The 13,982-nt window shown below is 35.2% G+C and overlaps 1 protein-coding gene across 3 annotated transcripts; it reads left to right on the top strand.

Annotated features, from left to right (window-relative positions):
- The first annotated feature begins 3,547 nt into the window (after positions 1–3,547).
- On the top strand, positions 3,548–13,609 carry LOC148626157 (calmodulin-like). Of its 3 annotated transcripts, none has more exons than XM_088569898.1 (5): positions 3,548–3,595; positions 9,405–9,435; positions 10,118–10,261; positions 10,499–10,747; positions 11,788–13,609. In XM_088569898.1, the coding sequence occupies exons 1-5, from the start codon at positions 3,593–3,595 to the stop codon at positions 11,814–11,816; spliced, it is 456 nt and encodes a 151-aa protein (XP_088426024.1). In that variant the 5' UTR covers positions 3,548–3,592; the 3' UTR covers positions 11,817–13,609. The 3 variants fall into 3 exon arrangements, with proteins under 3 accessions (XP_088426024.1, XP_088426022.1, XP_088426023.1); XM_088569896.1 differs by lacking the exon at positions 3,548–3,595 and adding an exon at positions 4,576–4,709; XM_088569897.1 differs by lacking the exon at positions 3,548–3,595 and adding an exon at positions 5,295–5,408.
- The last annotated feature ends 373 nt before the right edge of the window (positions 13,610–13,982 follow it).

The following is a 13,982-nucleotide window of genomic DNA, read 5'->3' on the forward strand; positions in this document are numbered from 1 at the left end:
GGATGAAACAACTTCAGCATACGAACCGAGACCAAGGAAGAGTTTCATAGATGGAACGATAAATCTGAAGGATGTTAGTGAATGTGATGGTCGTGTAAATGGATTCATATATTTACATGGGTATGACCCAGATTTAAGGGACAAAGTTCCATCATTTGTGCAGCAAAACATTGCAAGAACATGTAAATACTCAAAAGTGCAACCAACTCTGGCTTCATTGATAAGAACGAGGACGATGACATCAGTGTCTGCAGACGACGGGAGAAATAGACGTTCGATACCACAACTTCCACCCATGGAGGAATAAATTGTATAATCATATTGATTTCGTCTAGGGGATGTTATAAATTTCTTGTTTTGTTGTACTGTTTCAGTATTACCGTACTGTTTTTTTTTTGGTTTTTTGTTTTTTGGTTTTTTTTTGCAAATTAGAAACGAGTGGTAAAACAGACCATTTTAATGGATTTAATCAGAATCGCTGTTTTTGTGTTTATTCTGTGTGTAAGTAGGGAGGAACAAAAATATTTTAAGAAAGGGGAATGAGAAGCTTTGATGACGGCTAACTCTAGAGCTGCCACGATTTTTTTTATGGATAATTGTTGATATCGTAGTTTTTTTTTTTAGCCATAAAGACTTGTTGTTTTCAAATGTATTATTATTATTTTACGAATTTATATAATTAGGGGACGACCATTTGATTCTGAGGTGGGTGGCTGTCAGTTTATGGAAATAAATATTTTGGCCGTGATAAAGTTGTAAATAAACATTCTGGTCTACACCTCCTAGACAATACATACGTATCCTGACCTTAGACCTGTAACCTCATACAGTGAAATGGAAATAAATAATAATGTCCAAATTTGGTTGAAAATAAATTTTCAGACCCGCAAAATTTCAAAAATAATCTGACCCCACAAAATTTGCCAGTCCTTCCTCAATGGAATCAAATAGTCGTCCCCTTAGAACTTTATCTAATCCTGACGCGGACGTTGAAAACATTATGTGTACCTTGGCACTACGTTTCGTTATAAAATAATTTCTCTTTGTTGTAGAACTATTAATATTTTTTTGTTGTTCCTTCCGCCTGGGAAGTAGTTCCTCGAACGGATAAATCCTTTTCAAAAGCCGGACAATGTTTCTTGCCACCCCTGAATGTTGTCAAATTTGAGAGGCCCGTACTACCAATGTCAGATTACATAAGGAACTAACAAACAAGCCGATAACGTTTGATATTAGAGAATCACAGTATAGATACGAGTTAATATTGATTACTGAGTGTGAGATCTATCACTTTTCTCTTTAATTTCAAAGGATTCCTGTGTTACTTATTGGAGATATACCCACAAGGGTTCCACTTGTAGTAAAGGGAAACACGACTTTTGCTTTTTTTTCAAATTATCAATAATAATAATAATAATAATAATAATAATAATAATAATAATAATAATAATATGAAGAAAATGGAAATTAGATTTCAAAGCGGTTCTGGAAACACGGTTCAGGTGAAAATGTTGTGGAAGCGTTCTCTGTTTTTTCTAGGAACACCAACCAAAACCATTCTTATGGTGATGATAGAAAGTAGAACACGCAGTAACCTCTGCAGGGCGGTACCATGATATTTTGTAAAGGGTTGGGAGGTAGACAGAATCCAGAAAAGAAGGTTCTAAGTACTTTTTTTGCTTATTTTTGCCTAAATTTTGCACGAAATTAGACTAATGTTTTCCAACAAAATGGCCGGGGACGTCCAACCCCAGACCCTCTTCTTGGACCCGCCACTGCATCGACAATATATAAATATATACCTACAGACATTTCCACATTAAACATTTACCAAATATGATCTTTTAAAACTCCACTGTAAGGATTAGCCTGATGGAATAGGCTAGAAAATAAACATAGAAAATACAACATATCGAACTTGAAAGAGGGTATAGGCAATTGACAAAACCTAAAAAATCTTATACAGTGTTATAAAATATCAGTAAAAAAAGGTATCTGTGCGCCAGCGTTTTACTTGAAACTTGATGTATAAAATGTTTAAGATTTAAATAAGATTACATCTCCGCTTATTCAATATCAAATGTCAAAATACCCCAAGCGACTAAGAAGAAATATTTCTATACAAATACAATTTATCTTAAAGAAATCACATTCAGTAAAACATAAAAGAACGCAATTTATTGTGAATTTCATTAAAAAGTCAGAACTCTCAATTTCTTTCTTGCGAATGTTCATTTGTTAGCCACAATACAGAATGTATTTTAAACAAGTATATATAATTGCCTCATATGGCGATTAAACTTTCAATAACTATATTTTATTACATTTGGGTGATATGTTTACTTTAAATACATTAAATTCTTAAGGAGCACTTCAAATATATTGAGTAGATGCTGTGTGCAATTTACATAATGAAATCAGAATTTTGTGACCCGATTCGCCGAAAGGGTAGTATATGTAATTATATAGAAGGTGGTTTTAAAATTGATGAAAGTTAAAAGCCTGACCTACATTTCACGCTACATTGTAAGGTGTTCTGCATTGGGTAATCGAATAAAGCAAGGCGGTCAGAATTTAAAAAGAAAAGAATCAAAGAAGAGCAATGACCTAACGTGGATAAATAGATAGCACTTGGTTTAGCTAATGATGTAATGTTAGCCATACTCAAGACATGTTAGAGGTTGTCTGGCAAGCTATTTTTTTACTTGCTGTCATCGCTGGGTATGGAGGAACGGAATTCCAACCTCTTAGGTTGTAGGAGTAATATAACCCTCAGACATTGGTCTAAAAATCAACTTTTGAAATACCCTTAGAAACGCGAATTATCTAATTACGAGCAGATAAATTTGAGATGTCAAAGTGAAAATAAAAAAAAAACCCAAAAATTATATTAAGCGGATTCAGTGTTTTCTTACAAACAAATAATCCAATGAATATTCGGTATTATGATTCTTTTAGTTTTGTATACATTCATGGCTTTTTTACTTTGTGACTTTTTATGATGTTAGGGTAAAAATTGAAAAACAGGGGTACGTCAGGGTAAAAATCGAAAAAAAACAGGGGTACACTAAACTTTTGAATGGCAATAAAGGAGTTTATTTAAAGGACTAACTAAAAGTAAGAAACAAAAAAACTTAAAAGTTGGGACTTAAATATCTAATCCCATCTCCGATGCATGTACATGTCTTAATATCACATATTTCACTCCTTTTCTAGCAGTAAATATAATAATCTTTGTTTTGATGTATAAATTATAATTGTATTTATTACCTGTGACAAACATTTATGATATAATTCTAAATCTCTGTCAGACGTTGAAACCTGCATGAAAATTTATTCTCCCCAATTAAGGCTAATTTTACGCACGCAGGTAAACCAATGATTTTTAAAACTAATTAAAGTAGTAAAACAAATTTCTGATGTTACGAGTTTTATGCAAGAAGTAATAAAAAAGACACCCATAAAGTGTTAACACATATTCTTGTATAACACGGCGTTGCTGTAAACGACCGAAACCCATAAACAAGAATAGTTTACTGCGTTTTTCCATTTTGACATGCAATGAAATTTTTAAGTTTGGCTCACCACTGTAATGGTAAGTCTGCCTTTGTATAGTGTCATTAATTATTTTGATGCAGTCTTTCTTTCTGTTCTTTTTTGTTATTTTATTTTCAATATACTGTTATGGATAAACCTTAAAGTTTATTTTGTTAATTATGCACGCCCCCCCCCCCCAATTAATTGATAGATGGCATTAGTTCCTCACCAATTGACTTGAACTACAAAAAGATATGTCCGCAGCGGTTAGTGCGAGAGGAAATGATCGTCTGTTGCTGTGTGGAACTTGGCTTCTCACATTCGTCTCAAATATTGCTGTTCATAACAATTAAGTTCCGTTTAACCCTTTGTAATATTTGCTTCTTGATCCTAAATATGTCTTTGTCATAAACACTTCAATGATTTAGTTCCTTTTAGTTTAAGGGAATAATAATTGATTTGCGTTCATTTGTACCAAGTGTTTTTATTATGGTTAGAAACTACTGGTCAAAAAGTAGTTCTACCGGCAAGTAATTCTTGCCAACTGATTGTTCGTCCTCTCCTATGAAACAAACTCACGCCCAGAATTCAAGAACAAACGTCTTACAGATTGCTGATATTTTGGTCTAAAAATTAGAATTGCATCTATCTTAAAAATGGCAAGATCTACTCTCTGACCTGTTTCGATTGGTGGTTTATACGGTCTTGACTATCCTTGCGGATCTCGCACGACCGCCCTTGCGGGGATTGTGTTAATAGATGTCTGTTAGTAGTTGGAGGTAGCGAAGCCCAGCCTTTGGGATACCTGACCGAAGAACTCAGAGTATGTCCTACTAGCGGCTGGGCCGCTCAGTTGACGCTCTGGCCTACTCCCAGACCCCACGTGGATCCGAGAGCGTTTCCCCACTTTTTGGGAGTACGTCAACACGTAGAGTGTGAACTTTTTTTAACCTGCAGACACTCGATCGCGAACATACAGCGGCTTAGTATTTACCAGGAAAATTCGCGTGCAAATGTTACGTCACGTGTTAAATTTGACGCAATGTAAGTAATGCCCTCAAACGCGGCACGGCGTTGACATAATTCTAAGAATGAGTCTACTGTCAACAGTGGTTTCAGACATTTCGGTGATCAGTCTAGGAGAATCCAGCGAAAGAACTAGTTCCCCAAAGGTAACAAGGCGTCAAGAATTGTTTCTTGCAACTTGTTTTCGTACTAACTATCTTTCGGAAAATCTCAGCCCACAATAAATAATCATAACTTCTTAAAAATTCTATAATGTTGAAATATTTTCAATTACATTTTTTGTTAACTCATTTATCTATAATTTGGAAACGTCGCACTTTCGAGTAACTACGTTCATCCAGCCTCCCAAGTCGGGGTTTTGAGTCCACTCTCGCTCCCTCAAACCCCTGACATCACTCATTCATACTTAGCGGGTATCGCCCAGCGCCATCTAGTGAGTTACTTAAATTTAACCCGGATCCAAAATCCAATCAAATCACTCGTAATAGAATCTCTTCGATATAACTTACAATGTGACTACACATAACGTCATTTTTTTCCAGTAAAGACTCTACACAGAATCTACAGTTATCATTTTTGCTCATATTGCATCATTTGTGACATCATACAACTTTACCTCGTATTATTGTTTACCTTTCCACAGACATTTTATGTTAAATCGATTTTCATTGGTGCTTCTCACCCGGAGAAGCAACCAATCGGAATTGGCTGGACGATATCCGCTAGATATGAATGAGTGATGTCAGGGGTTTGAGGGAGCGACAGTGGACTCAAAACCCTGACTTGGGAGGATGCGTTCATCGAGATATACATTTATACATTTTATTTCATTTGAAATCTTCAAGGTGAATTTTTTGCCCTATGTTAATTTTTTTATCGCATGGTTTTAATATTGTACTCCTACAACGTAAGAGGTTGGAATATCCGTTAGGATGGCACCAAGTCAGAAAATAGCTTGCCAGACAACCTCTAGCACTGCTGGAGTAGGTTTATTGCATTGCGATATCAAGTTCAAGGTCAAATTCTCAAATTATAAAAAAAATGGTTATGACGTATGTTTTATAGTGATTTTTCGTTACCTTAATCTTATTTTGTCAATTTCGGATAGTTTTCCAGTATTTCTAAGTTAACTACTAGGCTCACAACATGATACTTAGTTAAAAATGAATGATTACGCCATAATGTCGAGAGTGTTAGACACGTGTCGCGGAATCGCTAGATTGTTGCTAGATTATTACTGGATTATACTCACTTGCAATGTGGCGGGTGCCGCCGGCGGAGCAGGACATGCTTACTCTTCCGTAGCACCTGATGTCACTCCCGGGTTTTTTTGCGGGAGTTCTATTGCTAGTGCTTTAGTTTTTTTTTTGTTTTTTTTTGTGTGTGACGTCTTGTTTCTCTTATTATCAGTTTTCTTTGCTGACGCTTCGTTATTTTTGCCGATATGTTATGGCTTAAAGGCGCATAAAGGAAAGTGTTTTTGTTTGTATATTTTTTCTTCCTTTTTTTTGCCTCACTCTTCTTTTTTTATTGTCATCTGATTAAAAAAAATGTATTCGACTATGTACTTGCTTCCAAGTGTTGTGCTTAGAGACTAGGTCTACAGACATATAGCCATGTCCTCTATATAGTAATGGTTCCTTTGTTGTACTTAAGCTGTGTGTCTTTCGTGTTCTCTAGATTTTCGTTGTTAACCCGGAAAACCACTCGTTTCCTTTTCAAAGCTTTAATCTTAAATTGTCATTTTAGTTGCATGAGTGATTTTATCCGAAAATGTTCGGATGCGAGTTTAACATGAATTGGAAAGAATGAAAAACTGTTGCGGAGCACTTCCTTGTCAAGCAATTCAGTTCGTGAAAAAAAAAAACAGTTTAAGTGTCAGTCTCTGTAAGGATCAGGCAGGCAGTGAAAGAGTAATCAAGGGAATCAAGGTTCTAGCGGAAATAAAAAGAATGTAATCCAGCGACAAAGACCAGACATGGAAAACAGACAAACACAACAAAGAATACAAAGTAACTAAAATAATACATACAAAGAAACAAAAGTAAATGAGCAACTCGAACTCCACTAAAAACGGGGAGCATGGACCATGGTATGAAAAAAAACATCATTTTGATGGTGTAATTTGACTATTTGCAACATCAGAATCAAGGAAAACAAACAAGGTTTTCCATATCATGCTGGACCATTGAGTTATAATTTCATTGAAATGAACTGAAAATGAACATTCAAGGGCAGATAACTCTGTCAAAAACCTCATTTATCTAAGATTCTATTGGAAAAATTCTGCGCAAAGCCATCGATGCAGAGATCAAATAATGTTTTTTTTTCAAATCGAGAAAGAATCCTTGAGCGGTATCTTATTGTCAGATCTGTGGGGTTTTGACATGCATGTTTCTGATTTTTCCCATTTTGCCTGATTTTTACAAACCCTTACACTTAATTGGCAAAAATATCAAATTACAAATTGACGTCTTCAATGCAATACAAGTATAAAACATAAAAATTAAGTTAACTTATTTCGCACATATTTTAAATCACCTATATATATTGTAAAGGGCCGCTTTAGTATATTTCCTTAATTTTGGATCCTACATGTATATTGTATTATGATGCTTCACACATTGACTGTCGGTGCTTCATAGAAGAAGTGGCGATTTGGATGATGATTGAGGGCGATATTAGTGGTTAGTAGAACCAACTGGTGTTGGTAGCGGAGATCAACTTTCGGTCAGAGTATGTCCTACTAGCGGCTGGGCTGCTGTTTTGACGCTGTGGCCTACTCGTTCTTTTGATGTCAAAAAACCTCTCCTTTTTCAATCAATGTAAAAGTTGCCCCGTTAACATGCCGATGAAGCTATAGTGTATGAATTTATTCAGCAAAATCGGAAAATACATTAGGGTGTTATAACAGTTCACACATAGTGCGCCATAAAACCACTTTTTCTTTACAACTATGTATAAAGGTTTTCTAGAATTTTCGGATATCATTATGATAGCATTATTACTTACTTACTTAATTCCTTTTCTTCTGAGGGAAATTAGGGCTGTAAACGAGTGTTCTCTATCCTTCATGATTTTGAGCTGATCTTGCTGCCTCTGTCCACGTTCCTAATTCCATATTGTGTCTTTCTCTCTCTATAGTTCTCCGCGAGGTTCCTTTTGATCTTCCTCTTTTTTTCGTCGTCCTTCCGGTGTCTATGTCAGCGCAGTTCTTGGATGCGAGTTGTCGTCCATTCGTAATACATAGCCTAACCATTTCCATCTTCTGGTCTTTATTTGTTGGCTGATTTTTTCCACTTTTGCTTTTTCTCTCAGATTTTCATTATTTATCTTTTGAGGTCAGTAGATCTTTATGTATCTGAGACATTTGTGTTCGAATGTGTCCAGTAGTTTTTCATCTCCTTTGGTTATTTTCCATGTTTCACAGCCGTATAAAAGGATGGAGATCACGTTTGATTGAAACAGTTTGATCTTGGTCTTTCAGCTTATTTGGCCACTGTTCATATTTTATTGAGCTTATAAAATGCTGTTCGTGCATGTCCAAGTCTCCTACGTATGTCCTCATTTGTACCTCCCGTGCTGCTGACTGTTGCACCAAGGTAGACAAAGTTGTTCACGTCCTCTACCTCCTTTCCAGCAATTATGATGGTTGATCGTTCTTGACGTTTAGTCGCATATATTTGGTTTTGCTGCATTATATTTTTAGGCCATTTGATGTCTGTTCAGATTGCCTACTTTTCGTTGCATTTGATCTTTCGTGCTAGAGAGAAGGGCAATGTCATCATGTAAACCATCTAGCTTTGTTGTCATTTTCCATCGAATGGCAGTGTTGTTATCTTTGGTTGTTTGTCTCATGATCCAGTCTATGATAAGAAGGAACAAAATCGGAAAATACATTAGGGTGTTATAACAGTTCACACATAGTGCGCCATAAACCCTCTTTTTCTATACAACTATGTAGAAAGGTTTTCTAGAATTTTCGGATATCATTATGATAGCATTATATTAACAAAACATTTTCGTATTTTGAATTGAAGAAGTTACTAAGTGTGTTTATCATTTTTCCAGCCAATTCGTTGATTCGGTAACTTATTTGCCTAGGAAGCGCTTTGCGACATTTTTTCGTTCTTCCCAGAAACACTTACTTGACTATATTAAATCCGAATGACATACCAAGTTCGTTGCGATTCTTCTATGTCATATCCCACTGTACGATTGCGTGATATTGGGAATAATCCTTTTGCTCCAATTACATAGTTTTAGAAGTACCAGTTGCTTCACTTGTTTTAATTGCACCTGGATGGGAAAGTCATTTGCACTGTAAACGTACATCTCGAGTATATCCAAGTATGTATGGTACGTAGTGGTCAGGATATTACTAACAAAGAAGGGGTATAATTAAGCTTGGGTGTCAAAAAATAAACAAAGCTGTCTTATACTATGAGTAGCATTTAAAAGAAAGGCAAAGTTATGGCGCGAAACGACGCCGCAAATTGGCGCAAATGAATATCCCCATGATATATTTTGGGATCACCTCGACAGCCAGTCCGATTTTCGTCGCCATCATTTCGACACCCAGTGGATGGATATCGTCCCAAGTCGGGGTCTTGAGTCCATCTTTTCTCCCTCAATTGTTTGAGGGAGCGATGGTGGACTCAAAACCCCGACTCGGGAGGATGGTGGATGGAACGATTTCAAATTTGGAATGTGGCTTTATAAGATCGGCATACGTTGAAAGCGATATCTACATCTCGTTCTTTTTGATTTCCTAGCATGACAACATTGATGTATATTATATAATATAGCTCTTGTTGTAAACTGTTTTGTTATCTTGCCAGGTAGACAAGCTTTCTTCGGAAAAGGTTGCTGGTATGTAAAACTCTATAATATGGTTTCGCAATGAACAAATAACAACTAACACATTATGTTAGCCTTAAACAAATTTTAACTGTATTGAACATCAAACGTACAAACATAATTGGATATGCAACACTATTTTTTTTTTTTTTTGTATTAAAACAAATTTGGCTAGTTCATGGTTAAACAAAAAACAAAAAAAAAACAAACAAACAAAAAGTGACTAAAGTTGTGTTATTTAGTCCAAAAGGAGAAACCTTTATTGTAGTCGTGTATCAAAGAAAACGATAGATGAGAAGTACAAATTCAGTGCTAAGAGTATCTCAGCATATACCAGACACATCATAAATATATTAACATAAATCGCAAACAAGGATAAAGATCTATTTAAAGAAATAATCCTAGGATAACAACTATACAAGGAAAGATATAGACACACACAACAATGACCATAAAATAACCACAACAGCACACACATAGACACATAGAAACGAATGGTAATGGGCAACCTGGGCTCCATTACAAAGTAAGAACACAGGCTAGGTGCACCGGTAGGGTAAACGTACTCTGCCATTTTAGATACATGCGCTGCCTACAAAATGAAGATGTGTTGAAACAAGTTTTTTTTTGTACATGCTTATATAACAAATCGTTGTTCTCTAGCACATAAAATATACACTTTAAATTTTCCCAGAATTTCGTACAGCATTTCGTTTGTTTGATAAAGATGGCGATGGGATCATTACGGGTAATGAACTAGGAATTCTGATGAGGTCTCTTGGACAGAATCCGACAGATGCTGAGCTCCAGGGTATAATGGATGAAGTTGATGAAGATGGTAAATAAAAGAGACAAGTTAATTCATTAGCTCAGTATACACAAAGTATGAGATAAACATTATTACAGTTTATTATATGTATTAAAAATCTAAGCTTTGTCCCCCAATATCAGATTTCTGCTTCCTTAAACACAAGATCTCTTTCTTTGGGTTATTGAAAATCATTGCCTAGCGAGATTTTTTGTTCAAATTAGAAAAGAATCGTTTTAAAATTAACTTGGTTGATATTTTTTCGAGGCAGTGGCACGGTAGACTTCCACGAGTTCTTGACACTTATGATGAAGCATATGTCATGTAAGGAGTCCAATGTGTCGGAAGAAATAAGAGAGGCTTTCCGAGTATTTGACACAGAGGGGACTGGATTTATCACCGTGGAAAAGCTCCGATATATCATGGGAAATCTTGGTGAGAAAATGTCAGAGGAAGAAGTGGAAGAAATGATCCAAGAGGTTGACATTGACGGTGATGGACAAGTTAATTGTGAAGGTATCACTACACTAAGTAAAATAGTTGCTTGCATGATGTGGATTATTGCTAAGCCAAACATAACTATACTCTAGCAAAATCTAATTTATATCAATGTATTATCTGAAAATGTAATCAAGGGAACCAAGATTCTAGAGGAAATCAAAAGAATGTAATCCAAGGACAAAGAACAGACACACACACACACACACACACACACACACACACACACACACACAACAAAGAACATAATATAATCAAGATAATACGTACGAAGAAACAAAAGAAAATGTGCATGCACTCGGACTCCACTAAAAACTTGGCGGGGAGCATGATGAGGGAACCGGTAGGGCAAGCGTCCTCTGCTTTTCTATAAACACCTGCTGAATTGCTCATAAAAAGTCAAAACCAGGGTAGACGAAACATTTAACTATAAGCACATTCAGACCTAAAAAAAACTGCTACAAGTACTCGTTCTTTCACTACACATTACACAAAAGAATAAAATATCAATGCAGTACAATTCAGCAAATACAGTAGAAGGATTCAAGGCGCTGGTCAAGGAACCAGTCCTTATGCTTAATCTTCTGTCCATAACCTACACCAAATAGTCACCAAGTGTAAATAGTTTTAATATGTGCATGTATATATGTTTAGTTTCCATCATCAACTTGACGTTAAATTTGTATCATCATCATTTTGTAAATTCATTCTAAAAGGTTCGCTAGATACTGAAAGAAGAAAAGCCCTTGTGGCTTGACACTATCGTGTTAACTGCAGAGTAGTCGCTGAGCAGTCGAGGTAGGGCTTGGGTGGATCGAATTTTTTTTTCGCGAGAGTGAATTATAAGCATGCCCTTCGACTACAGTATATACACCACAGTTAACACGAAAGAGTTTATTGTCTCATTTTCATTTTGTTAACACGAAAGAGTTTATTGTCTCATTTTCATTTTCATCGCTTCTTTGTGTGAGAAGGTGTAAATGTTACTGTTGTAAATTAATATTTAGAATTTGTTTCAGTATTCATTGGGATGTAGTTTGTTTTTTTTTTCTTTTCAGAGTTTGTGCAGATGTTGACATCAGAATAACACATCACTGAATGTGGACAGAAATGACATGTGTACCTCAATTAACAGAGTTTATTTTCATCATATTTTAAGTAAAGATTGATGAATTCGAAATAAAGGAATTACTCATGTAATCACAATATAAGTTGTAATTAATATGGTACGAGTAATTACCATATTAGACATATATTTTAAAAGTACTTCTCCGTCTAAGAATCAGGCAAAATATGTATATGACGTGTTAAAGCAAGTGAAAAACGAGGGTATTTTATTGCATTTCCAAGTATTTATGCCTTACAACCTCCTGAAATTACTATCAAAGTGTTTGCAATTTAGTTGAAAAACACTATGGAATAGTTTTCCTCAAATATTTCAAGCAATTTTTGAGTTGAGGATGGATTTGAGAGAAATCTCAAGTTGAGTTTTATGAAGCTGGAGCCGGGGCGGATCCAGTATTTCAGGTTCGAGTTAAAAGACTCTAAGCGAGGGAAAATGTAGGATAAATATGTAAAAAATCAACACTTCATGCAAATGTTTCCCAATTTTAGGGGGAGGCGTACGCCCGGCAATGTAATTGCGATCTTGAAAAAAAGGAGACATAGGCCAATATCCCTGATAAGTCGTGTTGGAAAAGTGATGGAACGCATTGCTTATAAACATGTGTTTAACCAATTACAAAGAAATAAGCTCATTTATGAATATCAGTCTGGTTTTCTTCCACAATGCTCAACAGTTCATCAACTAATAGAAATTTATAATTGTATTTTAAATTCTTTAGTAAATAAGGAGGTAAGTTGTTTTGTGTTTTGCGATTTTTCAAAAGCTTTTGATAAAGTATGGCATCATGGGTTATTACACAAAATGAAGTCATATGGTATATGTGGAAATTTATTGAATTGGTTTCAAAGTTATTTAGACAATAGAAAACAAAGGGTAGTAATCAAACAATCGTCTTCACAACCTTGCAACGTTACAGCTGGTGTGCCTCAAGGCTCAGTTTTAGGTCCTCTGGTATTTTTAATATTTATCAATGATATTGCTGAAAATGTTTTGTTCTTAAGTAGACTATTTGCAGACGACACGTCTCTGAGCTACTCTGATCGTGACTTATCACACATAGAGGGGAAACTCTAGCAGAAAGACGTGAAAGAATAAAACTACAGTTGTTCTATAGTATTCAACATAACAATGCCCCAGAATATTTATACAATTTGATCCCACCAACAATTCAGAGTACAACAGTTTACCCCTTACGTAATGGAAATGACTTGATACATGCATTTTTGTCGACTGTCTTTGACACAAGACTCGTTTTTACCATCAACTTTACGATTATGGAATAAACTCAATTTGTCTACTCGTAACATTGAATCTATAGGTAAATTTAAAAATGAATTAAAGAGGAGTAAATCAAATCCAGCAAACAGAGTTCCTAAATATTTCGAGTTTGGAAATCGTAAATTAAACATTATTTTAACACAAATACGATGTTCGGCCTCCTTTTTAAATTATGATCTCTCGAGAGTTAACATTATAACTGATCCATCCTGCCGATGTGGTGCTAGCAATGAAGATTCAAATCATTTTTTCTTTGAATGTCCTCACTATTCTGATATTAGAAACAGACTCCTTATTAATCTAAATTGGTTACCGGAAAATTGTCGAGTAAATTTAAGTACCTTAACGTGTGGTCACCCGGCTCTTATCGATGAGCAAAATACAATAATTTTTAGTCATGTATATAATTATATAAAAGGATCTAAGAGGTCCCTTATTGTATAATCAGTATCATTAATACTGTAAGTATATTTATAACAACCACATACATCATCACAATATTTGCTGGTTATATCATGTCAATATTATGTTTATATATTTATTGTATTGTTTTTGCATGCTTTCAATATATATTGTTACACATTGTATATGGGAGAAGACTTAATAAGTTTGTCTAACTTGTGTCTAATCCCTTTTGCATAATTACACAAATAAAATATGTTTAAACTAAAACTATCACTAAGGAAAGGAGAATAACAAAAAATCCTGACAAAGGTCAAAAGAAGGAAAGTCCAAGTGACAATAACAAGGCAACAACCCGGAAAGTTGAAAGCAACCGCAATTTCTTAAACTAAACCCAACATTTCGCATTAAAGTGAAGTCTCGCTTTATCAATTTCACTTGCTTTTG

Source organism: Perna viridis, chromosome 2 (genome assembly GCF_037379345.1).
Source record: "Perna viridis isolate PV_CMFRI_1.1 ecotype Kerala chromosome 2, ASM3737934v1, whole genome shotgun sequence".
Lineage (NCBI taxonomy): Eukaryota > Metazoa > Mollusca > Bivalvia > Mytilida > Mytilidae > Perna > Perna viridis.

What these genes read in the sequence shown, in the direction of transcription:
- LOC148626157 (XM_088569896.1), top strand. Translation starts at nt 4,629, where the DNA reads ATGAGTCTACTGTCAACAGTGGTTTCAGACATTTCGGTGATCAGTCTA. An exon ending in AAAGAACTAGTTCCCCAAAG is followed by an intron (nt 4,710 to 9,404) that starts GTAACAAGGCGT and finishes TTATCTTGCCAG; the next exon opens with GTAGACAAGCTTTCTTCGGA. An exon ending in TGGACAAGTTAATTGTGAAG is followed by an intron (nt 10,748 to 11,787) that starts GTATCACTACAC and finishes TTTTCTTTTCAG; the next exon opens with AGTTTGTGCAGATGTTGACA.